This window comes from Mirounga angustirostris, unplaced genomic scaffold (genome assembly GCF_029215605.1).
Source record: "Mirounga angustirostris isolate CCGP_5_RB_7025 unplaced genomic scaffold, mMirAng1.0.hap1 SCAF_7, whole genome shotgun sequence".
NCBI lineage: Eukaryota > Metazoa > Chordata > Mammalia > Carnivora > Phocidae > Mirounga > Mirounga angustirostris.
In genome coordinates this window covers 57,241,961-57,269,229 of record NW_026991715.1, presented here as the reverse complement: position 1 = coordinate 57,269,229, position 27,269 = coordinate 57,241,961, and the positions used below count along the sequence as shown (strand labels likewise).

Here is a 27,269-nt window from a genome sequence, read left to right as displayed (position 1 = left end):
AGAGAAAGTGAAGGATGAAGAGAAACCAGGAGTGATAGTCTAGATAAAGTCCCTCAGTGTGGAATGAGAAGTAGAGACTAAGTGTTCCTTCAGCCCACATCCTTAGAGAGGGATTGGATTATGGAGAGTATAAAATAGCCCACCAAGGAGAATAGTCTGTTGTCTATAGCAATAGGTTAGCCACTGTGTGCAAAGTAACATTTTAGGAAGACGAAGCTGATAAGGAAGAAACTAGAGACCAAGTATACCACTTAAGAGAATCAAGTACATGGGGATGAAAGCCTACCTAAAAGAAGTAACCAGTAGTATAAAAGTGAAGCTGTTAGATGTCTTACAGAATTTTAGTGACGAGCTTAAGAACTATGTGAAGTGTGAGGGGAGGAGTTAAAAGTCTAAAGTTTCCAATTTGGGTGACTGGGAAAATAGCAGTCCCAATAACATGAATAAATAAGCATGTAGGGAAAAGTAGTTTGGTGAGAGAGATTTTAAGAGAGAAACTATATGTGAAATGCCTAACAGTGTCTGGACCCATAAAGCACTCCATAAATTGAGAGCTAGTTCTTCCTATAGTAACATGATTACTCATTTCTCAAAAGAACTTAATACAAAACTCCCTAAAGTAACAAACCTATAATTTTGAGCTAATTAATTTTACTTAGCACTTTAGGTACACAACTTCAGTATTTAAAAGAAGATATATTGAATGGAGCACTGGGTATTATACGCAAACAATGAATCATGGAACACTACATCAAAAACTAATGATGTAATGTATGGTGATTAACAGAACATAATAAAATAAAAAAAAATAAAAGAAGATATAGCATAGGGGCTCATGGGAGGCTCAGTCAGGTAAGCCTCCAACTCTTGATTTTGGTCAAGGTCATGATCTCGAGGTCGTGAGATCAAGCCCTGTGTTGGGCTCTGCCCTAGGAGTGGAGCCTGCTTAAAATTCTCTCTCCCTCTCCCTCCCTTCTGCTCCTCCCCACCACTTGCTCGCTTGCACGTGCGCACTCTCTCTCTCTCTTCCTAAAAAAATTAAAAATAAAAAGCAAGATAGCATAGATCTTCATGCCATTTTAGCTTTGAGTCATTCAACAAATAATTGAGAGCCTGCTGTGTTTCAGATACTATTCTAGATGAGGGGTATATAGCATTGAACAAAACTGCCTTAAATCAGTATCCTTAAGGAGATTTTGTTCTAACCAGGCTTAATTTAACCACTCATGTAATTAGGTGTTCGTTGCAGATGCATGTTTTTCATTGTTGAAGTTTACCCCAAATTTGTAGTTTTAAGTATTTTTATGTGTTATCAATAATTTGAGATTTTGAATTTTCTTTTAGCAGAATATTTATGTACCATAAATAGAGATTTTCATAAATGAAATTCTAAAAAGCAGCAAAACTTAAAATCCTGCTTTCAGGTTTGTACTTTAGGAGTTTGATTTTTATTTTTTAAACAGGTTTTTAAATATATCCTCTTTAGGTATATAGAAGGGAAGTAGAAGAAAACGGAATTGTTCTGGATCCTTTGAAAGCTACCCATGCAGTGAAAGGTGTTACAGGACATGAGGTCTGCAATTACTTCTGGAATGTTGATGTTCGCAATGATTGGGAAAGTAAGCTGCCATTATTAATATATTCTAATATAATTATTATTTTGAATTTATTTTGAATAAACCCAGTGTTTGCATCTCATCTACAGTTTATAAAGTTAGTGTAGAAAATATCTAGAAAATCTGATAATAGCTTGCATTTACTTTTTTTTTTAACTTACATTTAAATAGAGCTTTACAGTGAAATAGAGCTTGTACAGTGAAAACACTGTACAAAATGCTTCTAACTATATTATAGCATTTGATCCAGTACTTCAATAATCCTGCATGATAGGTAGGTAAAAAAGTAAAATTCAGATAGGTTAAGTGACTTGTCGGAAGCCACAGAGCCTAATTAGTAGAAGGGCCAGGACTAAAATGAAAGGTTTCTGTTTTATCATCTACTTTCCCAGACTCTTTTGTTTCCCTAGTAAACCCTAGACAAGTCCTGCTGTGATCTGTTTAGAGTTATTCTTGGGGTATGTGTGTTGTGTGTGTGTTGTTTGTGTGTGTGTGTGTGTGTGTGTTTCCTCTTAGGCACCAAATTTCATAAATACAGGTAGTTTTGAACATCTTAAGATGTTTATTAATGACAGTTTGACATTCTTTTTTCACAAATATAGTCACCTAAGCCTTATATAGAACAGTTTATTCAGCTTCTGTAAATTAGAGATTACAGGAAACGGTCATAGTATTAGATAGGAATTTGTGTTTTGAATAATGCAATGTGATTAGAATTGCTTTCTTGTTGTGGAAGCTAGATATTGGGCCAAAGAAGTGAGATTTCCTGGTGATCAGGTCTCATGGCCACTGTCTGTAGCCCTAATACGAAGTATTAACTCCCTTCCCTTTGGACTTAGCCAAGATAGGGCAGAATCCTGCTCATGTTAACACAGTGTCCATCAGTATAACTGAAGTTAATCACATTCTAGGAAGAGGTAATATATCTTTTTGGCTACTAATGTTTTCTCTTCATTTCAGCAACTATAGAAAACTTTCATGTGGTGGAAACATTAGCTGATAATGCAATCATCATTTATCAAACGCACAAGGTAAAGATCTCTTCATCCCAAAAGGATTTCACTGTAGTTCAAACTGAGACATAGAAATTCTCTAAAGTGGGGTGCCTGGGTGGCTCAGTCGTTAGGCATCTGCCTTCGGCTCAGGTCATGATCCCAGCGTCCTGGGATCGGGCCCCACATTGGGCTCCCTGCTCTGCGGGAGGCCTGCTTCTCCCTCTCCCCCTCCCCCTGCTTGTGTTCCCTCTTGCTGTGTCTCTCTGTGTCAAATAAATAAATAAAATCTTTAAAAAAAAAAAAAAATTCTCTAAAGTAAAATTTGGTAGGAAATTAAATGCCATAAAAGATCCAAAGACTTTTTTAATGATGCAAGAATGTCACCTATTTGAAAGGATATCAGCTTCTTTAAAGAGAACCTGAGACAAGAACCTGAGAAATATCCAGGAACAGTGTGTTTGATAAAGATCATCAGCTAGTTATGTGCCCTTAAAGTTTAGGAAATACTGATACTCTGCTAAATGTTTTTGTAGCATCTAGTATTTATAGGAGATGAGTGATCGTTACCAAATACAAAAGTGAATCATAGTTTCCTGTGACCATAGTAATGAGGGGAATGGAAAGTATGTTATTAATATATGTTAAGACTGGTAGATAATGAAAGTCATCTAAGTGGATTATCTGAAAGCAAGTGAAAATTGCTAAGCATAACTATTAAGGAATTGGTCATATATCAGAGAATACAGAAACGTTGTCATTTAAATTGGTTCACCTTTCATTTCACTTTTACTTCATCTCTTCCTCTGCTATTCTAGATGTTTAAAATGGAAAAATTAGTATTTCTCTTACCTTATTCTGCTCTGTTCCCTGAAAATTGCCAAATAATATATTGTGTAAAGAACAATAAACAGGTGTGGTACATGGGAAGATGAGCAAAATAAATGAAGGGAATTAAGAGGTACAAACTTCTGGTTATAAAATAAATAAATCACAGAGATGAAAAGTACAGCATAGGGAATGTAGTCAGTAATACTGTAATAAGGTTACAGTAACAGAGATGGTGACTACACTTATTGTGGTGAGCACTGAGTAATGTATAAAATTGTCAAATTCAATATGTTGTACACCTGAAACTAATATAACATTCAATTTTAAAAAGGAACTATAATTTTGGAAAGATCCATTCAGCGTAATATTGTAGGTTATATAAGAAATACAGTAATTCAGTAGGTACTTCATTTTTCTCTTCTTTATTTAAAGCTTTTTAATTGAGCTGAATATATGACAATATTGTGGGTTCTGTATTTCTTGAACTCAGTTTTGTCATGGGAGGCATCTTGTATGTAATGATTTTGAGCTGGGCTTGATTTTACATGGTAGCTGCTCAAGAAATGTATAAAAAATAAATTATTGGTCAACTTTGCTTCAATTAAAAAAGAAGTGTGTAACAATGAAGATTCTGCTTCAGCATACAGATTAAGGGAAACTTAAAATTCAATAAATGTTAAAAATGCCAATTAATTGTCTTATAATTTAGAATGAATAGAAATGACTAATAATTTAGAGTCAGAAGAATCTTACAATCTGAAGATAATTGATCTTGGCAAACAATCTGCTGACAGTATTTCACTTCATAAAAAACCATCAAAAAGGATTTAGATAGGTTGTATTACGATCATTTTTTGAAAAATAAAGCTAAAAACTATTAAAATAATGTCACTTAAATGTAATAAAATTTAAGTTAGAGTTATAAGTGTTTGAATAATTCAAACAAATTGTCCTGGCATAATTTTTTTTCAACAAAATTCAGTAATGCTATACAACTTTCCCTTTAAATTTGGCTTATTTTATAATCTCATCTTGAAGAGGGCTACTTTTCTCCTGATACTTAAGTCATTCTCATTCTTTAAATTTTCATCTTTCTGTCATCCTTGTGGATTTGCATTCATTAGTTCTAACACAGCCAAATTTTCCTTTATTTTTGGCTTCACATAGATTTGCTCAGCCTGCTTTCTTCTATTTTTGAAATTTAGCATCTTTAAAACATGAACCATTTCACTTTCCGAATGATTTGTGTTGTATTGACACTGTTGTTGGCTATTTATTATACTCAACAATTAGGAAAGGCATTGCACATATTTTCTCTCATTAAAAGTACATAGTCTCACTTTTCATAGCCCTTGTTGCCATATCATTTCAACATGATATGTTTCCTTACATACCATAAAGTTGAAAGATTCAATCTAATTGATTTGGTATTCTTCAGATGTGATTGTGGTATAAAAAGGAGAGTCTTCTTACCCTGAAATCTTAGCTTTTAAGTCTCTGAACACTTTAAACAGAGGTTTAATACTGTACTTAGAAGCAGAACATTACCAGGGACTTGGGGAGGGGGAAATGGGGAACTAATTGTTTGCTGAGTACAAAGTTTCTATTCGGGATGATAAAAAATTTTGGAAATAGTGGTGATGTTTACATAATATTATGAATGTAATGTCACTGAATTGTACACTTAAAAATGCTTTAAATGGCAAAAATTTTGTTATATATAAACATGTATACATTTATAACATATATACATATAAACATACACAGTTTTAAAATTTTTAAAAAATAGATTATTCCTTTGATGCTGTTATTCTGCAAAGCCATTAATTCATTGTTCATAATTCTTGGCTGGGTACTTTCAGATGCTTTCCATTTAAAATTTGACAGATTTTACCTTTGCCTAAGATATTTATTGGTTTTACATTTGTTTCTCTGTTAGTTCTGTATTACATATGAATTTAAAAGTGGTTTATATTTTCAAAAGATATTTTACTTCTTCCACAGAGAGTGTGGCCTGCTTCTCAGCGAGATGTATTATATCTTTCTGCCATTCGAAAGATCCCAGCCTTGACTGAAAATGACCCTGAAACCTGGATAGTGTGTAATTTTTCTGTGGATCATGACAGTGCTCCTGTAAGTGCACTTGTATAAATGTGTATAGTCATACAGTATAAAGCTAAACAGTGCAGAACAAGAGTGATAAGCACATACGACACACATTTCTTAGATTTTGTTTTATGTCTGATTGGTTCCTTGGAACAGTATAGCCCGTGTGTTACCCAAGGGCAGCAGTGATGGCTGTGAACACCCGGCAGGGGCTGTTTTCCTTTCCTCCTGAGGTTAGACGACACAGAACTGAAGAGGTAGATAGTGGAAGGCTGCTTCCACAGTTCTCTCTCAAGCCATGATCAACTGCTAGCAAAACCTCTGGGGTTCTACCTCGGTTTAGGCCCATCTACTACTTAAGAGGGGAGAAAATTATTCCTGCTGTCATAGCAGCTTGGCATGTCATCTGTTGGTCCTTATAAGATTTGGTTGGAGAGGTTGGTAATGAGCTGTGGTTTTGGATAACCTAATGTACTATTAGACCAGTAGGGATTATAAAATACTAGGCATCTCCTATACTGATGTTTCGTTTCTGTTATTTGTTTTGGCAGCTGAACAATCGATGTGTCCGTGCCAAAATAAATATTGCTATGATTTGTCAGACCTTGGTAAGCCCACCAGAGGGGAACCAGGAGATCAGCAGGGACAATATCCTATGCAAGATTACATATGTAGCTAATGGTATGTATTTGGGGGTTCTTTTTGCAACTTGGTCATACAGATTTTCTTTTTCCTTTTTCTTTTCTTTTTTTTTTTTTTTTACTATTTTTTTTTTTAAAGATTTTATTTATTTATTTGACAGAGAGAGACACAGCAAGAGAGGGAACACAAGCAGGGGGAGTGGGAGAGGGAGAAGCAGGCCTCCCGCCGAGCAGGGAGCCCGATGTGGGCTTGATCCCAGGACCCTGGGATCATGACCTGAGCCGAAGGCAGACACTTAATGACTGAGCCACCCAGGCACCCCTTTACTATTATTTTTAGTAATCTCTACACCCAACAACACACAACCCCGAGATCAAGAGTCACATGCTCTTCTAACGGAGCCAGCCAGGCGCCCCTTGATTTTCTTACTATGATCTAAATGTCTTTTTAGTTTTTTATCATTTAGATTAATGATTTTTAATTTGGAGAGATGTGTATCAAAATTATCAGGCAACTTGAAAATACCCATGTCTGAATTTCACCCCAGAACTACTCTATCAGAATTTCTGAGACTGGGGCTGGGTAGATAAATTTTAATATTTCATCTCTAGATCACTTTCACATATGCTTGGCTTTAAGAACCATCTTATTATATATTTGTCTAATAAAATATATGTATAACTGGGAGTATAAGCAATAATGATTAAGGAAATTAACAGTTCTTTTTCTCATTGTCAGGCTTTTTTGTTTTCTGAATCATTGCCTGCTTAAGTTTCTTACTGCATCCATTTCCGACCTGCAAGAGTCACTGGAGTCCCTTTAATCAAATCCTCAAATCTTCTTTTATACAGGGACATAACTGCTACTACATTTAAAGAGACAGTTTGATTATAGTAGAGTTTGACAAATCTAACATAACCTAAAGTGTTGCTGTATTAATATTTGCATATAATTTGGGGAGCCAGGAACATTTTAGCCAGGTAATAAATGCTTTCTTATTTGGTGTGTTCTTGTCTGGTGGTAGCACGAAGGAATTAATGGTCAGGTCAGGACTTTAAGAGATGTTAACTATTCCAACTTGAGAAATTTTTTAAAAGCAAAGGAACAAAATGAGTGCTTCGCATACATTTGGAGAATTGTATCTTAACAGGTTTTAGTTTTCCTTTATCTTGCAGTGAACCCTGGAGGATGGGCACCAGCCTCAGTGTTAAGGGCAGTGGCAAAGCGAGAGTATCCAAAGTTTCTAAAACGTTTTACTTCTTACGTCCAAGAAAAAACTGCGGGAAAACCCATTTTGTTCTAGTATTAACAGGTACTGGAAGATATATATTATCCTTTTTTAAAAATTTTAATATAAGCTTGCAGATATTAAAATTTAGTTAATTGTTGGAAGTAGTTTCTATGTTTTATGATGTTCCCAGACAAAGTTGTAGTAGTTTTGGCCTTCAAAATGTGTTTTTTTCCTGCTTATGTTAGATAGTATCTGCTTATGCAAAGAGATTTTAACATTATGGAGCCATAGAATTCCAGAAGGACAAATTCCCCATATTTTTCCCTTCCCAGAAATTACTTTAGGTTCGTTGTTTATTCTTCCATACTTTTGTATGTATGTTGTGAGTGACGTATATTATTATTTTTTAAAAATGTGTTTATTCTATACTTATTGTTTGCAGCTTGCTTTTTCTACCCTACAATATATCTTGACTGTTACTGCGTATAAAGATATGAGACATATAAAACTATCTCATTGCTTTAAAATCTGTTATATGAATGTTGCAGAATATATTAGCCCGTCCCACATTAATGTCTGGATCGGTTCCATATTTTGACTGCCAAACATGCGCTGAACGTCTTTGCACAAAGAGCTGGAATGTTTATTATTATTATTATTTTTAAAGATTTTATTTATTTTTTTGACAGAGACACAGCGAGAGAGGAACACAAGCAGGGGGAGTGGGAGAGGGAGCAGGGAGCCCGATGCGGGGCTCAATCCCAGGACCCTGGGATCATGCTTATTATTATTTTTAATAAAGATTTTATTTATTTATTTGGGGAGAGAGAGAGAGAGCATGTGCAAGCACGGGGGGAGGGGGAGAGGGAGGAGCAGACTCCCCACTGAGCAGGGAGCCCAATGTGGGACTCGATCCCAAGACCCTGGGATAACGACCTGAGCTATGTTAACATGGTTCATAGTCTGAAAAGATAAACAGTGACATTTATCCCTTGTCCCCTACTCACCCAGTTTTGCCCTCCCTCCAGCCCCAAACAGAAAAGCAAAACTGATTTACTAGTTTCTTGAGTATGTTTTCAGAGAATTTTTTATGCCTGAACAAGCAAATACACGTGTATTCCTCCCACACATGCATTTTTTTGTTGTTGTTTAAGAAAACACACTGTTCTGCATCTTGTTTTCGCACTTGCTTTACTTTAAAGGTCTTTGCATAACACTATGGACCTCCCTCCTTATTTTTTTGCGGCTACACAGTATCCCAGCATACGGATGCACATAATTTATCTAACCACTGCTAGACATTGAGGTTGTTTCCAGTGTTTGCTAGAACGGTGTTATAATTATATCCACTTGCAAGTTGATATGTGGAATAAATTACTAGATATGACACTGCCAGCACCTCTAGGGGGTTTGTGCATTTATAATTTAGGTATCACCCCCTTATAGAGGTTGTAGTAACTTACTGTCTCACCAGCAATAGCGTATTGGGGTGCCTATTTCCCTGGACCCTCTCATTCGGTGTATGAAATAGAACTTGGATTGTTCCACCTTGGTAGGTAAAAAATACTCTGTCAATGTAGTTGTTGTATTTCTCTTCAGTTTGAACATTTCTTGGTCTGTTTGAGAACAATTTGTATAATTCTGTTGCTGTGAACTCTCAGTATGTGTTAACATTTAAATTTTTGATAGAGATTACCAAAGTATAACTCATAAGTCACAAGTATTTATGAATGTCCTCTCATTCTCTCCTATATTGAGTATTAAGTTATTGGCTGAGAAATGTATATTCTTGAGTCACTTTCTTTAGATAAAAGTGATACATTCAATAATTATATAATGACTGATATTTTTAACTAATTCTGATTTCTGATGCTGTTTTTGGTATGCCTTTCTTAAAGGAAAAAAAACCCTCAAAGACTAAATTTATTGTCATATACTAACACAAGAGTTGTTGAAGTGATGTCGCAGAGACTTAGCTTTTCCCGGGAGAAAGCTTACCTGAAAATGTTAAACAGATTCTGGTCTCATCTGAATGCTTAGTGTTTTGGGATACAGCCTAAGCTTTGAGAGACTCTTTCTTCAAGCATAAGTGCACTGCATAAATGTGCTGGCAATTTTTAGAATATCTTGTACTTTAGAATTGTTACGGCTAGATCTGGACATGAAATGTGCTGGTTTTGTCTCTGCACTGTTATCTCAAATAAACCAGAAACGTGATGCCACGTGATGGCAGCAGGCTTGTCACTTGACTTAGCTGGATGTCTCTCCCCACAGCCTTAATTAAGATGGCTAAAGAATGCTGTTTGCTCTAATCAAGACCAAGTGTGCAGCTGTAATCTGCTTGCTCTCTTCTTCACCTCTACCCTGAGCCTTGCTGATAAGCAGGGCAGAAAATATAACTGTGTATTAAGCAAAAGAAATGAAAATGCAGTTACAACTAGAACATGCTCTCAACTGCGTGCGAAAAGAAGAATTTTCTTAAGCATTTGAAAAATACATACTAATAGTCTTAACAATATTTGCCTCAGAACTGTTGGATTTGGGGCATTGTTTTATTGGCTGTGTGAGTGTGTGTCTGTGTGTGCACACGCATACATATGCACACAGGACCTGGAGGGGAGGGGCTTGAAATTCATCTCAGAGGAAGGAGGAAGCATTGTTTTGGGGTGAATGTGAGTGTGTGTAAAGAGAGACCTGAAAAGATTCACTGGCCAAAAGTTAGCTCTGGCCTTGAATCCAGTTGAGCTTTCTGACAAAGAACCAAATTCAAACCTTAACACATGGTGAAAAATCTTTGTTTACCTATAGTAGTATTTGTTTCACAATGTTTGAAAAGATGTATGTATGAAGTGGATCCTAGCATAGAGTGGGGGGGGGGAGGAGAGAATCTTAAGCAGGCTCCATGCTCAGTGCAGAGCCCGATGCGGGGCTTGATTTCAGTACCCTAAGATCATGACGTGAGCCGAAATTGAGAGACGCTTAACTGACTAAGCCACCCAGGCGCCCCTCATAGTCAAAACTCTAAAACTTATGTGACAATGTCTGAGTATGTTGGGTTTTTTTTAAAGATTTTATTTATTTATTTATGTGAGAGAGAGAATGAGATAGAGAGCATGAGAGGGGAGAGAGTCAGGGAGAAGCAGACTCCCCGTTGAGCAGGGAGCCCGATGCAGGACTTGATCCCGGGACTCCAGGATCATAACCTGAGCTGAAGGCAGTCGCTTAAACAACTGAGCCACCCAGGCACCCAAAACTTGTAAATTCTTGATAAATGATATTGTATAGCATAATTTTTATTGAAGGCTAAGAAGAAAGAAATGCTGGATTGGGGGCTACAAATCCAGAGACTTCTGATTGATTCCCTCTTTGCTTATTTATCTGTGGCGTATTTCCTTTTTTTTTTTTCTAGCTTTCGAAATATTCCTTAGGCCTTCTATTCCTTGCTGATGAGATAAGTTTTAAATATGTAAGGTTAATAAGTTTATATTTTTAAAGGTGGAAATCTTTAAAGCATAAATTTCTAATAGAGATCTATGCATTCCATGAATTCAGAGGGTAGGAGGAACCTGTTTGGGTAGTCCTGTAGCTGTTAGTAATAATATATTGCTTAATTTTTTACTTATTTTCTTTCCTGCAGTGACTGAAGCAAGGCTGTGTGACATTCCATGTTGGAGGAAAAAATAAAAAACAAAATTGAATGCTCTAAGCTGGAACATAGGATCTATAGCCTTGTCTGTGGCCCAACACCCTGGCCTTGTGTACAAAAATGAAGAAAGACTGCAATGGCAAAGGTGAACATCTAACACTAGCTGTCTCCTGTTAGATCTCCTCGCTCAGCATATAACTATAAATACATGTAATATTACATGTATATGGCTATATTTTTATTTGCTTGCTCCTAGAAGAGAGAAAAATCAACTTTGAATCACAGTTAGGAATTGATGCTTTAATTTTTGGAAACTTTTTCAGAATTTTTAATTTACTATGGTCCGGCCTAAGATCCTCATTTGTATCAGGTTTTGTGCACAAAAGAAAAGCACAAAAGTTGAATGCACGTGGGGGCATGTGTTTTCTGTGCACCACATACCTGGATGGGGCTCCTTTTTCAGGCCTATGGTTAAATCTGTGTTCAGAATTTTTTGACTTTTTTGCTTTGTATAATCATAGAATTCATTGCTGCTGATTTCTATAATGATTCATGTTGTTACCTAGTGTCTCTTAATAACTGAGGGCTGTCAGTAACCTGTGATTTTGCCTTTTCTATAGTCTTACTCCTATGAAGAACCTTGGTTCTGATGGAGAAAGAGTGAAAAGCTTTATTTTTTCCCCCAGGTATCTTTCTATTTCTATTGTATTTTTAGTTGTGTACTGTGTGCTACAGATTTTTTTCAGTTTGTTTACAAACACAATGTGGTAATTCCTCAATTGGTTCTGCCTGCCTCCAAACAGAAACATACAACTGTTGTGGGTATAAACTACTTTCTGGTACAATAGTAAGGATAAAACAAGCTCATGTTTTCTTGAAATTTGTTAGAAGATACACGGTATTTCTCATTAAGGTAAATCAGGCTGTCTGGGTTTGACATTTGATTCAGTGTCTCTGGTATTCGTAACAGGCATGTTAGCTCTTCTAATTTGGGTCCATTTAAAGGCTTTGTTGCAAGATGTGCATAGAAAACGTGAGCAGTGCTCCTCTTTGCCTCTGGCTCAGAATTTTCAGCAAAGCAGTAAAGGATTCCATGTGATTCAAACTGAAATTCTTCCCTTAGTTGCTGTAAGAACTTAAATGTAAAATACCTTCTTTAGTTTTAGGCCTCTGAAAAACCTTGAAGCATGGAGTTGAGGCAAGGAATGGGACTCACTGAAGTAGAAATGACTGCCCACTTCAAAATTTTCATTGTGTTTATACACAAATGTGCTTACATATGTCAGAGGCATTTTTAGATGCTTTGCTGACTTGTTCATCTCTGTAGAAACACAGAAATCAGACCCATTTTGTAAAGCAGAAAGTCATGTCACTTGGAACATGTCCTGTATATATTTCATACATGGTAATGGAGTCTTAATGATGAATGCAAGGTGATAATTTAATGATGGGATTAGTCTGATCACTTAATATGCACAATCCTGGAAGTGAATTACTTGCATCAGATATAGTGGTATTTATTATTCTGTACAGAGAGAAATAATACATATAAAACATATGCTTATATTACATGCACGCAGATTTCATGCTCCATAAATCTTTTCTATTTTTTAATTTACCTTTCTCTAAATGATGTGCATGGAATATGCCTTATTACAGAAAAACGCTGTTCATAATTTGACTGTGTGGAAAAGTGCCTATATGGTGGTAATGCTAGTAAGGCAAATAAGACAAATTATCATATGAGTTTACTACATCACCAGTTAACATTTTATATTGTGATGTTTAAAAAAGAAAAGTTTATACCTCAAATGTGTATTTTATTTTACAATCAGCTGTGGGTTTGGGATGGGATATGGGAGGGTTGGGGGGGAGGGTTTATTCACCATTGCCACTGATGGGAATCTTCAAAAAAATTCTCTATGCCCACTATAAATGTTTCTCTGTTTGCCATGTCTGGTAACTATCATGAACACGGACAAGTAACTTTTTCATAACTAAATTGGATAGCTTCATTTTAAAAAGGTATGGAAAGCTTACAAAGCAGTGTCTAAATCTAATTACCTTTAGTTGCATTTGCACTAAATGTTAATGATACACTTTTGCAATTCTGTAAATGAAATGATTACACTAAAAACACTTGTATTAAAAAAAAGAAGAAAAAGACATGTTTACCTTTAGATAACTATACAGGTACTTCACTAGAGTTTAATCCCATCCGATCAGATTTAGAAATCAGTTGGGGAATACGGAAAGAGTTTTAAAGAGGTCAAAATTTGGAGAGGTACTAGCCGTTCTAAAAAATATTCAGACCCTCTAGGATTGTATCTGTATGACTAATTCCTAGTCATTGTCTGAATGGACATGATGTTTTCCCAAACACAGTAATTTCTTCTCTTCCCCAAACAAAACAAAATACCCTTTTACTCTCTTTTCTACTCACTCTTTTGTACTGTGATAGAAACTTGAAAAATATTGGTAATGATGGGTTTGTCCCTGAGTGCCCACTGTACAGGACAAGAGAGCACAGTGTTTCGCTTGGAAATGAGGACTCCTAATTTTGATCACAGCAGCTCTTGGTTTGGGATCGCCACAAAGACAGCCAGACTAAGGAGGGGATGGCTGGGAGAGAGGCGTAAGAATACAAAATAAGGGAAAGGAGCAACAGGTTTTCCACTTGTTCAGTTTCATTGGCTAATTTGTACACCTGTACAAACATCAGTGTCAGCTGCTATTAAAATTTTAGTTGGGCTGAGCTGGTTCTCTTGTGAAATTGTGCTGGTTATCTTTAAGCTTATCAGTTGTTTGTCCAATTAAACACTTTCACCAGTATTTAGTCCAAGTTGTACAGACAGTGTATTTGGAATACTGTCATTGTTCATCTACAAACTCAAAACATAATCATTTTAAAGTACCTTGGGAGTGTGTAGAGTATAACTATTCTATAATAGCTTTATGATCCTGATGATGTTTTTAAAAAATAATAAAGTTGGATCTTCCATGTTACAATCACAAAATTAAAACCAGTATTTAAAAGTGGAAAAGTATTAAAATATTATGGACAAATGTATTTGCTTGATTGTTTTCCTTAACCCCAAGATACTGCCTGCATAATTCTGAGTAGTTAAGAGCTTAAAATAACTTGGGCGCCTGGGTGGCTCAGTTGGTTAAGCGACTGCCTTCGGCTCAGGTCATGATCCTGGAGTCCCTGGATCGAGTCCCGCATCGGACTCCCTGCTCAGCAGGGAGTCTGCTTCTCCCTCTGACCCTCCCCCCTCTCATGTGCTCTCTCTCTCAAATAAATAAATAAAATCTTTAAAAAAAAAAAAGCTTAAAATAACTCGACTTCAGTAGTTTTTAAACTGGATTGTAACCCAGTTAGGGATCAAGAAAACAACATAAATTTTTTTTAAACAAAATAGAACAGAATGGAATAGATCAAGTACATAACGTGAATATTTCATATTTTGTGGGTCTTTATACATATGTATATATATACACACACATGCATAGTGGATTACAGTGTGAAATGAATTTCTTACTAAGGAAGCTGGTCCAGAATTTTTTCAAATTGCTGAAAAAGTAAAGCCATATGCAGTTGGGTATTTCTAAAATGAAAGCACAGTGCCAGCCGTGCACACTTATAATTCAACTACATGTACTTAGCCATAAATAAATCATCTCATTTATTTATTTAAATAATGTGGCCAACACCACTTGTTACACTTAGGAAATATATGCCCTAGAACAACCACAAGATGGGAAGTGTGGATTTGCAATTCACTCAGTCAGTGAGTTCCTCCATGGGTTATATTGAAAGGCACTGAGCATATTTCTCTCCTAGTGCTCAAAGATACATGCCATCTTAAAAGGACGTGACCTCTAAACACAGGCTGACTACTTAATCTGGTGGGGTGCTAGAGAGAAAATCTGGCTGTTGTATTGGACTTCTTTTTTTAATGTGTTACATTTATTGACAAATAGTATGTGGTCCTCATGGCACACTTGTAAGTAGTTTTTAAAGAGTGATTTTAAGTACAGGCACTTTTTGCCTTAGGCTTGACCTGAAATATAATGTGCAAATAAGTATAGTTCTAACTAGCTACTTCAGATTGAGTTGGTTTTATGGCATCTTCTAGATTTTGCCATTGTTTGAGCTAGATTACAACAGGACTCATTTTGTTAGCATTTGCATTGTTTACCCATTAAAACAAATTGTTTATGAACCTTCCATGTCTGTATACTTTGGATAGCCTTAAACAAATATAAAGGTACTTTCTGGCCTCTTCACTCTCTTCCACAGAATTCAAGTTTAGTACTAGAACAAATGTTAACAGTCTTTAAACATCCTAAAAGATGTCCAGCCAGGATTTTTTTACCCAGGTTTTTTGATTGTTGAGGTGCGGAATGAGGACGTCTCCGTTCAGTGTCTGTACCATGCACCATTCCTGCCTTTCAATGAACTTCTTCCCTTACAGGGTTGCTGCTGCCAGTTGGTGGTGGGGCCCGCCCTCTTCTGCCGTGAGGGACCAGGGGGCTGCCAAGGGTTCCAGGCCCATTGAGTGACTCCGAAGGCTTGTCTTTTCATTAGATTCTGCTGATTCTGACTGCCTTAGGTATTTAATATCTAGAGTATAGGGTTTGTCAGACTAGAAAGAACTGACATCCTCGAAGACTAGCGTTTTTGGTATATGGGTCTTAACATACTTCACTATTGGCTTCACAAAAATCCCAAATACCTGTGTGTCGTAAAATCCCACCAGATGTATAAATGTTATCTTAATAAATTTGACCATCATTAAATGCCTTAACTGCCTTCCTGTCCTCTAGCTCAGAGGGGTAAGACAGGGAACTCTTATATTAAAAAAACAAAAACAAAAAACCAAAAAACCACCAACAAGCCCAAGGAGGTTTTTTATTGAAGTTTTCAATCCAAGGACAACCTCCAACATACAGCTATCGTTGTTGGTGTGAGCCACCTCCTGCTGCAAAATGACCACTGAGGTAGCAACTAAAGCAAGCCGTAGATCCCCTTCCGGTCAGTTCGCTGTGGTTCTTTCGTAGTACTCTTCCTTGGAATTGGGAGGCCAAAGCGGGTCCAGCAGAGGGGAGTCTGTGTGCAGCAGCTACATTAGGATATAGTCAACGTCCAAGGCGTATTAGCCATGTGTATAAACAGTATAGATAGCATTAATTCTCCAGCACTCAGCAACAATTCCCAGAGCAAATATTTATTGAGCACCTACTACATGCCACACAGTGTTACAGGAGTGGAGATATAATAAACAGAACATCTGGCCTATGTTGTTTTTGTCATAACCAAGCTTCTTAGAAATGTATCCTAAGAGGAAATAGGCTTTGTAATCAGAAGCATTTGAGTAAGGTGCATTGAATGATATATTTAGCCACATTTAAGATATGCAGAAGTGTTCCTGTTGTTGTTTTGATTCTTGGTTCTCAGCTGTGTTCTCAAGTTAGGTAGGATATGGGTTGTTGCTGTGTTTTAACAAGTCCACCAACTTCTGTCCATGTTGATGGCACCAAATTAATTGGTAAGTTGTCTAATTATTCACTTTAATTTAAAACTGCTATTATTTGTGGTTTATGACTTTTCACTTTTCATTCCTAATATCTGGTAGAGTTTCTGTTATTTTTAAGTGAATTTCTTATCAGGTTCTGATTTCCATGTGTTTAACGTACCAAAAAGGAATGGCTTAGAAGACGGAAGACGGAGTTTTTCAGGCTCTCTCACTTAAACAGTTTTGATCTTGCCAAGTCATTTCAGTGTCTGAATCTCTTCTTTTCTATAAAGGAATACAAAATCACCTACGTCACAGGGTTCTTTGGGGAAGAGTGAGATAATGTATTTAGAACTTTCTGAAAACTTAATCTAAAGCACTCTGCAGGGAGCCTGGGTGGCTCAGTCGTTAAGCATCTGCCTTCGGCTCAGGTCATGATCCCAGGGTCCTGGGATCGAGCCCCGCATCGGGCTCCCTGCTCTGCGGGAAGCCTGCTTCTCCCTCTTCTAATCCCCCTGCTTGTGTTCCCTCTCTTGCTGTGTCTCTCTCTGTCAAATAAATAAATAAAATCTTTAAAAAAATAAATAAAGCACTCTGCAAATGTCAGGAATTATTTAGTCAACCACAGACTTACTAGGTATTGTCTTTTGAGCTGAATGACAAGATGCAAACATTTGGGGGCTTAGGGCCCAACTGTAAGTTACTTGGCTTGTGCACGGTTTTGCGTGCAGGTGTATGTCCAGGAAGGGAGAAAACGGGAGGCAGAGGCAGTTCGTGGAAAACCTCTAAGGCTATGTGAAATAGTTGGGAGTTGATTCATTCTACCAGCACTGAAGGGCTTTTTTGAGCATTACTGTTTGACACATCTAAGAAAAATCAATGGGGCTTGGTGCCTGGTTTTGTTTGGATGTGGAATTAAGTCGACTGCTAATGTCATTTTTCCTTGTAAATAATTCTCATGCCAATGTCAGAAATGGGGAGGGGAAATAACGAGTTTTCAAAACTGGAGAAATGGAAGTGCTAGCATTGTACTTCAAACTGGAGAAGGCAGGCAGTCCCATGTTTATGAAGTAGCAGCTGAATGGGAAAGAGTTCCAAGCTGGAGAATCGCATAGAGAGTCTCCTCAGTGATGTCTTTGCCTTTCTCCTACGATCAGTTCTTTCCTCTGCCACTGTCAAATTATCCTGTAATACCTAATGCCTCTTGCTTTTAAATGTTTTGCCAGTGCTGCTGTCTCTAGAACAGAGTCCACACTCCCTGACTTCAGTCTGATACCAAAGTTACTTGTAAGAGTTTGGCCGCACCTTGTCTGCCTTGCCAGCCTGACTCGCCTTGGTCCCCTCTACAAATCCATCACCCCAGTCAGGTGGATTTCCTCCATGTCTGTCAGCAGTCAGAAGCAAGTTACCTTCTAAGGAACTTCTCTCTCCTCCCTTCAGTCAACATTCAAAACCTACTTCGGGGTTCTAATTTCTGACCTTAATTATACCAGCCCCTCAACTCTCCCTCTTCAGTTCTGTTGTGCTTTTCTTCCTCCAGAGTTGGATTCTGGAACTACTGTGAGGTTGTATTAGTCTAACAGCTGTGCTAATAAGCTAGATTCCAGCTTAGCCCCACTGGCTTGTAAGCCTAAGAACACAGCCTCCCCACCACCACCCTAAAATCAGCAGTTTCAATAGAATGTATGTTTGAGGCAATAAATAGGTACTGAAAAAGAAGAGATGGATAGGTTGTAAAACATAGTCAATGGAGCTGAGAGGGGCAGAGGGTTTTTAACTTCAACCAAAGGTATGTATTTGAAAACGGGGGATAAATGGAGGATGGGGTAAAGCTGCCAAGAAGGGTATGTCACATACAAAAGGAGGAGACCCAGGAAGAGGGACACCACTATCATCTTTTCCCCTGGGATGTAAACTTTAGGAAGCCATGCAGCTCTCACAGCCAGGGACGGTAGCATCGCAGAGCCGGTGTGGCAGTCCAGAGGGGTCTAGCTGAGCAGCTGCTGAGCCCTCATGAAAAGGGAGGCCACTGGCTAAGCTGCCACTGCCCACAACCCCCGTGGTATCCTGTAGAAGGTACTGGGCTGTTCCCTAAAGTAGACAGACGTGAGATCCATTCCACAGCCACTGACAAAATACCTCCTGTTTCCATCTCTGGGTAATAGAATGATTCTGTTTATACAGAAGAGCCTAAATACAGCGTTTCATAGAATATGTAGAGCTACATAAGGCCTTAGAAACCACTAATGCCATTGTCTCATTTCATAAATAAAAAGAGAAAGAGACATGAAGCAAATAACCTAAGGTCTCTCAAGTAGTTAGCACCAGAGCCACGGCTGGAATGGAGGTCTCTGAATTCCCATCTCCCTCCACACTGCTGTCCTCTTCCCCTGTGAATGACTATTTTCTCTTTGAAATCAGTCTTGATTATACTTACTGTGTCAGCCATTCAATAGCATTGAGGACCTTTAAATGTAAGGTACTGCACTAAGGTAACAAGAGAAGGCATGGTCCCATCCCTGTCTTCAAGAGACCTCCATTCAGTCTAGAGGGAAATGTGGGCAGAATTTACCACTGGAATACAGAAAAGATCTCCAGTTTTTATTTGTATATATTTTTATCATTTTAGTTCTTTGTTTGGCAATGGACATAATTCAATGTAATCAAGAAATACACATTTATTGGAGATATGTGTCCAGAATTATTTTTGATGGTGTTCAAGGTGTGTAATCTACTGGCCTAGGTAGGCACTGTCCTAAATAAGTTAAAAGATGGGCCTTTCCCCAAGAGCTTTCCATTTAAAATTACAATTATCCAGCAAGCCAACTTTAAGCTTTTGCTACTTACCAAGGATTGTAGTGTGGGTGAGAGCATCCAGATGGCCAGAGGTGAGTGGGCTGCTCCATACAGATCTGAGTGTATTTATTTCTTATGAGCAATAAAGGTTTAAGAATGAGGTGGAATTCTCACAGGTTATATATACCCTAGATCAGAAAAGACTAAGGCATGGGGCGCCTGGGTGGCTCAGTCGTTAAGTGTCTGCCTTCGGCTCAGGTCATGATCCCGGGGTCCCGGAATTGAGCCCCGCATCGGGCTCCCTGCTTGGGGGAAGCCTGCTTCTCCCTCTCCCACTTCCTCTGCTTGTGTTCCCTCTCTCACTGTGTCTCTCTCTGTCAAATAAATAAAATCTTTAAAAAAAAAAAGACTAAGGCAGACAATCATTAAAACTTGATGGTTTTGTGATATAGAAGACCAAATGATGGAAAATAAGCTGGGAAAAAGATAAACAACTACTGGATCACGAGGGCAGAATTCGAGAGATAAGCGATACCGTAAGACGAAACAACATTAGAATAATTGGGATCCCAGAAGAAGATGAAAGAGAGGGGCAGAAGGTATATTGGAGCAAATTATAGCAGAGAACTTCTCTAATTTGGGGAAGGAAACCAGCATCAAAATCCAGGAGGCACAGAGAACCCCTCTCAAAATCAATAAAAATAGGTCAACATCCCAACATACAGTCATAAAACTTACGAGTCTCACAGACAGAGAAAATCCTGAAAGCAGCTTGGGAAAAGAGATCTGTAACCTACAATGGTAGAAACATTAGATTGGCAACAGACCTATCCACAGAGACCTGGCAGGCCAGAAAGGACTGGCACGATATATTCAGAGCACTAAATGAGAAAAATATGCAGCCAAGAATACTATATCCAGCTAGGCTGTCATTGAAAATAGAAGGAGAGATAAAAAGCTTCCAGGACAAACAAAAACTAAAGGAATTTGCAAACACGAAACCAGCCCTACAAGAAATCTTGAAAGGGGTCCTCTAAGCAAAGAGAGAGCCTAAAACCAACATAGACCAGGAAGGAACACAGACAATATGCAGTAACAGTCACCTTACAGGCAATACAATGGCACTAAATTCATCTTTCAGTAGTTACCCTGAATGTAAATGGGCTCAATGCCCCAATCAAAAGACACAGGCTATCAGATTGGTTAAAAAACAAGACCCATCGATATGCTGTCTGCAAGAGACTCATTTTAGACCCAAAGACACCCCCAGATTGAAAGTGAGGGGGTGGAAAACCATTTACCATGCTAATGGACACCAAAAGAAAGATGGGGTGGCAATCCTTATATCAGACAAATTAGATTTTAAACCAAAGACAGTAATAAGAGATGAGGAAGGACACTATATCCTATTTAAAGGGTCTATCCAACAAGAAGATCTAACAATTGTAAATATCTATGCCCCTAACATGGGAGCAGCCAATTATGTAAGGCAATTAATAACAAAAGCAAAGAAACACATCGACAACAATACAATAATAGTGGGGACTTTAAGATCCCCCTCACTGAAATGGACAGATCATCTAAGCAAAAGATCAACAAGGAAATAAGGACTTTAAATGACACACTGGACCAAATGGACTTCACAGACATATTCAGAACATTCCATCCCAAAGCAACAGAATACACATTATTCTCTAGTGCCCATGGAACGTTCTCCAGAATAGATCACATCCTAGGTCACAAATCAGGTCTCAACCGGTACCAAAAGATTGGGATCATTCCCTGCCTATTTTCAGACCACAATGCTTTGAAACTAGAACTCAATCACAAGAGGAAAGTTGGAAAGAACTCAAATACATAGAGGCTAGAGAGCATCCTACTAAAGAATGAATGGGTCAACCACGAAATTAAAGAATTTTAAGAATTCATGGAAACCAATGAAAATGAAAACACAACTGTTCAAAATCTTGGGGATGCAGCAAAGGCAGTCCTAAGAGGAACGTATATAGCAATACAAGCCTTTCTCAAGAAACAAGAAAGGTCTCAAGTACACAACCTAACCCTACACCTAAAGGAGCTGGAGAGAGAACAGCAAATAAAGTCTAAACCCAGCAGGAGAAGACAAATAATAAAGATCAGAGCAGAAATCAATGAAATAGAAACCAAAAGAACAGTAGAACAGATCAACGAAACTAGGAGCTGGTTCTTTGAAAAAATTAACAAGATTGATAAACCCCTGGCCAGACTTATCAAAAAGAAAAATGACCCAAATCAACAAACTCATGAATGAAAGCGGAGAGATCACAACCAACACCAAAGAAATACAAACAATTATAAGAACATACTATGAGCAACTCTATGCCAGCAAATTAGATAACCTGGAAGAAATGGATGCATTCCTAGAGATGTATCAACTACCAAAACTGAACCAGGAAAAAATAGAAAACCTGAACAGACCTATAACCACTAAGGAAATTGAAGCAGTCATCAAAAATCTCCCAAAAAACAAAAGCCCAGGGCCAGATGGCTTCCCAGGGGAATTCTACCAAACATTTAAAGAAGAATTAATACCTATTCTTCTGAAACTGTTCCAAAAAATAGAAATGGAAGGAAAACTTCCAAACTCGTTTTATGAGGCCAGCATTACCTTGATCCCAAAACCAGACAAAGACCCCATCAAAAAGGAGAATTAGAGACCAATATCCTTGATGAACATGGATGCAAAAATTCTCACCAAAATACTAGTCAATAGGATCCAACAGTACATTAAAAGGATTATTCACCAGGACCAAGTGGGATTTATCCCTGGGCTGCAAGGTTGGTTCAACATCTGCAAATCAATCAACGTGATACAATAAACAAAAGAAAGAACAAGAATCATATGATCCTCTCAATAGATGCAGAAAAAGCATTTGACAAAGTACAGCATCCTTTCTTGATCAAAACTCTTCAGAGTATAGGGATAGAGGGTACTATACCTCAATATCATAAAAGCCATCTATGAAAAACCTACAGCAAATATCATTCTCAATGGGGAAAAACTGAGAGCTTTCTCCCTAAGGTCAGGAACACGGCAGGGATGTCCACTATCACCATTGCTATTCAACATAGTATTAGAAATCCTAGCCACAGCAATCAGACAACAAAAAGAAATAAAAGGCATCCAAATCGGCAAAGAAGTCAAACGTTCACTCTTTGCAGATGATATGATACTTTATGTGGAAAACCCCAAAGACTCCACCCCAAAACTGCTAGAACTCATACAGGAATTCAGTAAAGTGGCAGGATATAAAATCAAAGTACAGAAATCAGTGGCATTCCTATACACCAACAACAAGACAGAAGGAAGAGAAATTAAGCAGTCGATCCCATTTACAGTGTACCCAAAACCATGATACCTAGGAATAAATCTAACAAAAGAGGCAAAGGATCTGTACTCAGAAAACTATAAAATACTCATGAAAGAAATTGAGGAAGACACAAAGAATGGAAAAACGTTCCATGCTCATGGATTGGGAGAACAAATATTGTGAAGATGTCAATGCTACCTAGAGCAATCTACACATTCAGTGCAATCCCCATCAAAATACCATCCACTTTTTTCAAAGAAATGGGACAAATAATCCTAAAATTTGTATGGAAGCAGAAAAGACCCTGAACAGCCAGAGGAATGTTGAAAAAGAAAAGCAAAGCTGGCGACATCACAATTCTGGACTTCCAGCTCTATTACAAAGCTGTCATCATCAAGACAGTATGGTACTGGCACAAAAACAGACACATAGATCAATGGAACAGAATAGAGAGCCCAGAAATGGACCCTCAACTCTATGGTCAACTCATCTTTGACAAAGCAGGAAAGAATGTCCAATGGAAAAAAGACAGTCTCTTCAACAAATGGTGTTGGGAAAATTGGACAGCTACATGCAGAAGAATGAAACTGGACCATTTCCTTACACCACACACAAAAATAGACTCCAAATGGTTGAAAGACCTCAAGGTGAGACAGGAGTCCATCCAAATCCTAAAGGAGAACACAGGCAGCAACCTCTTCGACCTCAGCCGCAGCAACTTCTTCCTAGAAATATCCCCAAAGGCAAGGGAAGCAAGGGCAAAAATCAACTATTGGGACTTCATCAAGATAAAAAGCTTTTGCACAGCAAAGGAAACAGTCAACAAAACCAAAAGATAGCCGACAGAATGGGAGAAGATATTTGCAAATGACATATCAGATAAAGGGCTAGTATCCAAAATCTATAAAGAACTTATCAAACTCAACACCCAAAGAACAAAGAATCCAATCAAGAAATGGGCAGAAGACATGAACAGACATTTTTCCAAAGAAGACATCCAAATGGCCAACAGACACACGAAAAAGTGCTCAATATCACTCGGCATCAGGGAAATACAAATCAAAACCTCAATGAGATACCTCCTCACCCTAGTCAGAATGGCTAAAATTAACAAGTCAGGAAACGACAGATGTTGGCGGGGATGCGGAGAAAGGGGAACCCTCCTACACTGTTGGTGGGAATGCAAGTTGGTGCAGCCACTCTGGAAAACAGTATGGAGGTTCCTCAAAAAGTTGAAAATAGAGCTGCCATACGATCCAGCAATTGCACTACTGGGTATTTACCCCAAAGATACAAATGTAGGGATCTGAAAGGGTATGTGCACCCCGATGTTTATAGCAGCAATATCCACAATAGCCAAACTGTGGAAAGAGCCAAGATGTCCATCGACAGATGAATGGATAAAGAAGAGGTCGTATATATATACAATGGAATATTATGCAGCCATCAAAAGGAATGAGATCTTGCCATTTGCAACAACATGGGTGGAACTGGAGGGTGTTATGCTGAGCGAAATAAGTCAACCAGAGAAAGACATGTATCATATGATCTCACTGATAGGAGGAATTCTTAATCTCAGGAAACAAACTGAGGGTTGCTAGAGTCGTGGGGGTGGGAGGGATGGGGTGGCTGGGTGATAGACACTGGGGAGGGTATGTGCTATGGTGAGTGCTGTGAATTGTGGAAGACTGTTGAACCACAGATCTGTACCTCTGAAACAATGCAATATATGTTAAGGAAAAAAAAAAGAAGATAGCAGGAGGGGAAGGATGAAGGGTGGGAAATCGGAGGGGGAGACGAACCATGAGAGATGATGGACTCTGAAAAACAAACTGAGGGTTCTAGAGGGGAGGGGGGGTGGGGGGTGGGTTAGCCTGGTGATGGGTATTAAAGAGGGCACGTATTGAATGGAGCACTGGGTGTTATACGCAAACAATTAATCATGGAACACTACATCTAAAACTAATGATGTAATGTATGGTGATTAACGTAACAATAACAAATTTTTTAAAAAACCCAGAAACTTGATGGTTTTACTCTAAGAGCCCTTTGAGGCTACAGTGAAATGGGCAGGGAGGAAGAGGTTCCTGTGTTTTATCTCCTTTGTGAGCTTCAGGGGTAGGAGCGAGCTGGGAAGGGAGGTTCTTCCATCACACACTATTGAACGCTAACAGTACTCTGGATTTGCTTTATTGTGTCCAACGCTTCTAACATATGCAATCCCAGATAATTTCAAAATGGAGATTCAGACAGAATTTCTCCCTCAGCTGTCCCCTATCCCCACCCCATCCACTAAACCCTGTTGACCATTTCAAATTTCAAGTGACAGGAAAGCAAAGGAATTCCATAATCAACATAGGGTAGGTGACTACAGCCCTTCTCATTTGATTACTTCCTCGTGCTTTCTTGCTAAGAGTTGCCTCAACAAAACATATGAGGTACTCTGTGTTGGCACCTGGCACAAGGCCCTTCTCCCTTTATGCTTGCTGACAACTGGCTTCAGAATTCACCAGCTAGAATGGTCTGTCGAATCACCTTTTTGCGTGAGTAATCCTGCTCCAGGGCTGCAATCCTCAGAAGTTAAACTACAAAGAAGTCAAACTTTGGGGCTACAAGGTCAGTGAGGTGAGGCTAGTGAGTAGATATGGTAGTTGCAAACCTCTTTTAAAATACACTTGTCTGTTTCTTTTCCTTTTCCCCCACTCTTTCCTGGCCCCTTCGGAGAGAGAGCAGGGACCAAGGGGTAGGAGAGTGAGGCGAATAGGCTGCTAACACTGGAGATGTGGAGACTTTATTGGGAGGGGGGGGGAGGGCTATCTCACCAAATCCAAATAGCACACTTTGTAGTAGGTTAGTTGTTAGATTAACTAGATTAATTAATCTCTAGGATCCATTCTAATTAAGTCTTACTGACCAGTACTTGGTCCCTCCATAGGTGTTTTCCAACTGTGTGCTTCTGAATCAACAATTTTCTAATACCCTCATTCACAGGAATGCCAGGCACCTCAGGCAACATTAATGTAACTGCTCACGTCCTGGCCCGGCCCAGACCAAGAGAACGAAAAGCCGGCGGGCGGGGCCCAGCAATCTGTGTTGCGACAAGTCCTCCAGGTGTGTGTGCTGCACACCCAAGTGGGCGAACCACTGGATGGAAACACTCTTGTGTTCTGCCTCCTGAGGGCAGCTGTTAGCACAAGGCTCTAACAGTGGCCTTCGGGAGCAGCTGCTTGAAAACGTCCCACCTCCTGACACAAGAGTGCGCATGCCTCCGTCCGTGGCTCTCACACCTGCTCAGGAGGAAAAGAAAAAAAAGGGGGTGGCAGCTTCCATGTGCATCACGATGAAAAAGTAATCTGTTAAAATAGAATTGTAAACTAAATCATTTGCGATCCTCTCAGCTTCCAGTGTAGAGGTTATTCGTTAATTATTTTTACTAACTGGGTAAAGTTAATAAATTCAAGTCTTATCCATAGCAGATACTTTCTGAAAGACATTAGTCTTTAAAAACAGTTCTGTAATGAGTTTACCACTCTTTATTTCAACCTTACGTACACAGTGGGTTTGTACTGATGTTTTGCTGTTCTGTGTCCTCTTGTTTAACTCAGACCCTTTAACATGAGACGTTCCTTTCCATGTAATTCTCTGTCCTCTCCTAAGATGAAGAAAAATCCTGTCCTGTCCTATGCGCCCCACTGCTCATCAGATCCCCCAAGCAGAAAAGGGCATGCAAACTCTCCACTGTCACCTGTCCAGCGTGCTCCGCTCTGGAAGGGGCTGACCGTACACGTGATCACATGTCATTTCAGGAGAAAAATTCAAACTGATGTTCTAGTGTCTGGGTCTTGGTTCTTAAGTGGTTCACACACACTTTTCACTTCTAACTATAGCGGAGGCAGTCAGCCTTTAAAGAGGCCAGCTCCAGCTGTGCTAAGATTTACTCCCCACGGAAGCTGAGGCAGCTTCGATGTCCAACAAACAGCCATTTGGTTTTGGCTGCCCGGTCTGTATGCCCTCCTCCTCTCAACCAACCCTCATGCCCCCAAATCCAAAAGTAGTCCAGCTGAGATGAGATAAAGCTGAACTAATCAAATTCTCTTACGTATAAAAAAAGTTATTTTAATATACATACAACACTAGCCTGCCATTCATGTTGTAGGAATTGGAGCATATGACGGAAAATGATAAATGGTCACAGGACACTTAGCAAGAGTTATTAGATTACCACTCTGGCCAGACTTGATTTCAAGCTTCCTGGGCCTCAGGCCAAGGGTTAATCCAAACAACAAAAAAAAGGTTACTGCTTACACTGAACAGCATTAACTTCCTTTTCATAATTTACTGGAACTGAGCAAAAAGTGTAACAAAATGTATACAATTTAGTAATTGTACAAAACATTAATTTAGCAAGACAATATTGGTTACAGTCACCAGAATGAAGACTCACACTTCACTGCCACTTCCATGAAAAGTTCAGATAAATAAGAAGTCACTGGCTGAAAGTCACAACAGAAGCAATTTAAACTTTACATACAACAGCAAA

General features: G+C 38.6%; 1 protein-coding gene across 7 annotated transcripts in view; it reads left to right on the top strand.

The window, feature by feature from the left end:
- The window catches only part of CERT1 (ceramide transporter 1), a 147,199-nt gene that overhangs the window by 98,401 nt on the left and 21,529 nt on the right, over positions 1-27,269 (top strand). For 3 of the 7 annotated variants that reach the window (XM_064596251.1, XM_064596250.1, XM_064596249.1), the window contains 6 exons: positions 1,487-1,619; positions 2,577-2,647; positions 5,444-5,572; positions 6,097-6,226; positions 7,345-7,499; positions 11,056-16,191. In XM_064596251.1, the coding sequence (XP_064452321.1) occupies positions 1,487-1,619; positions 2,577-2,647; positions 5,444-5,572; positions 6,097-6,226; positions 7,345-7,490 (609 nt within the window). In that variant the 3' untranslated portion in view covers positions 7,491-7,499; positions 11,056-16,191. Of the gene's footprint in view, positions 1-1,486; positions 1,620-2,576; positions 2,648-5,443; positions 5,573-6,096; positions 6,227-7,344; positions 7,500-11,055; positions 16,192-25,720; positions 26,873-27,269 lie in introns of those variants that run through there. The other 4 variants (XM_045896599.3, XM_045896593.3, XR_010413102.1 and 1 more) reach the window with 3 other exon arrangements.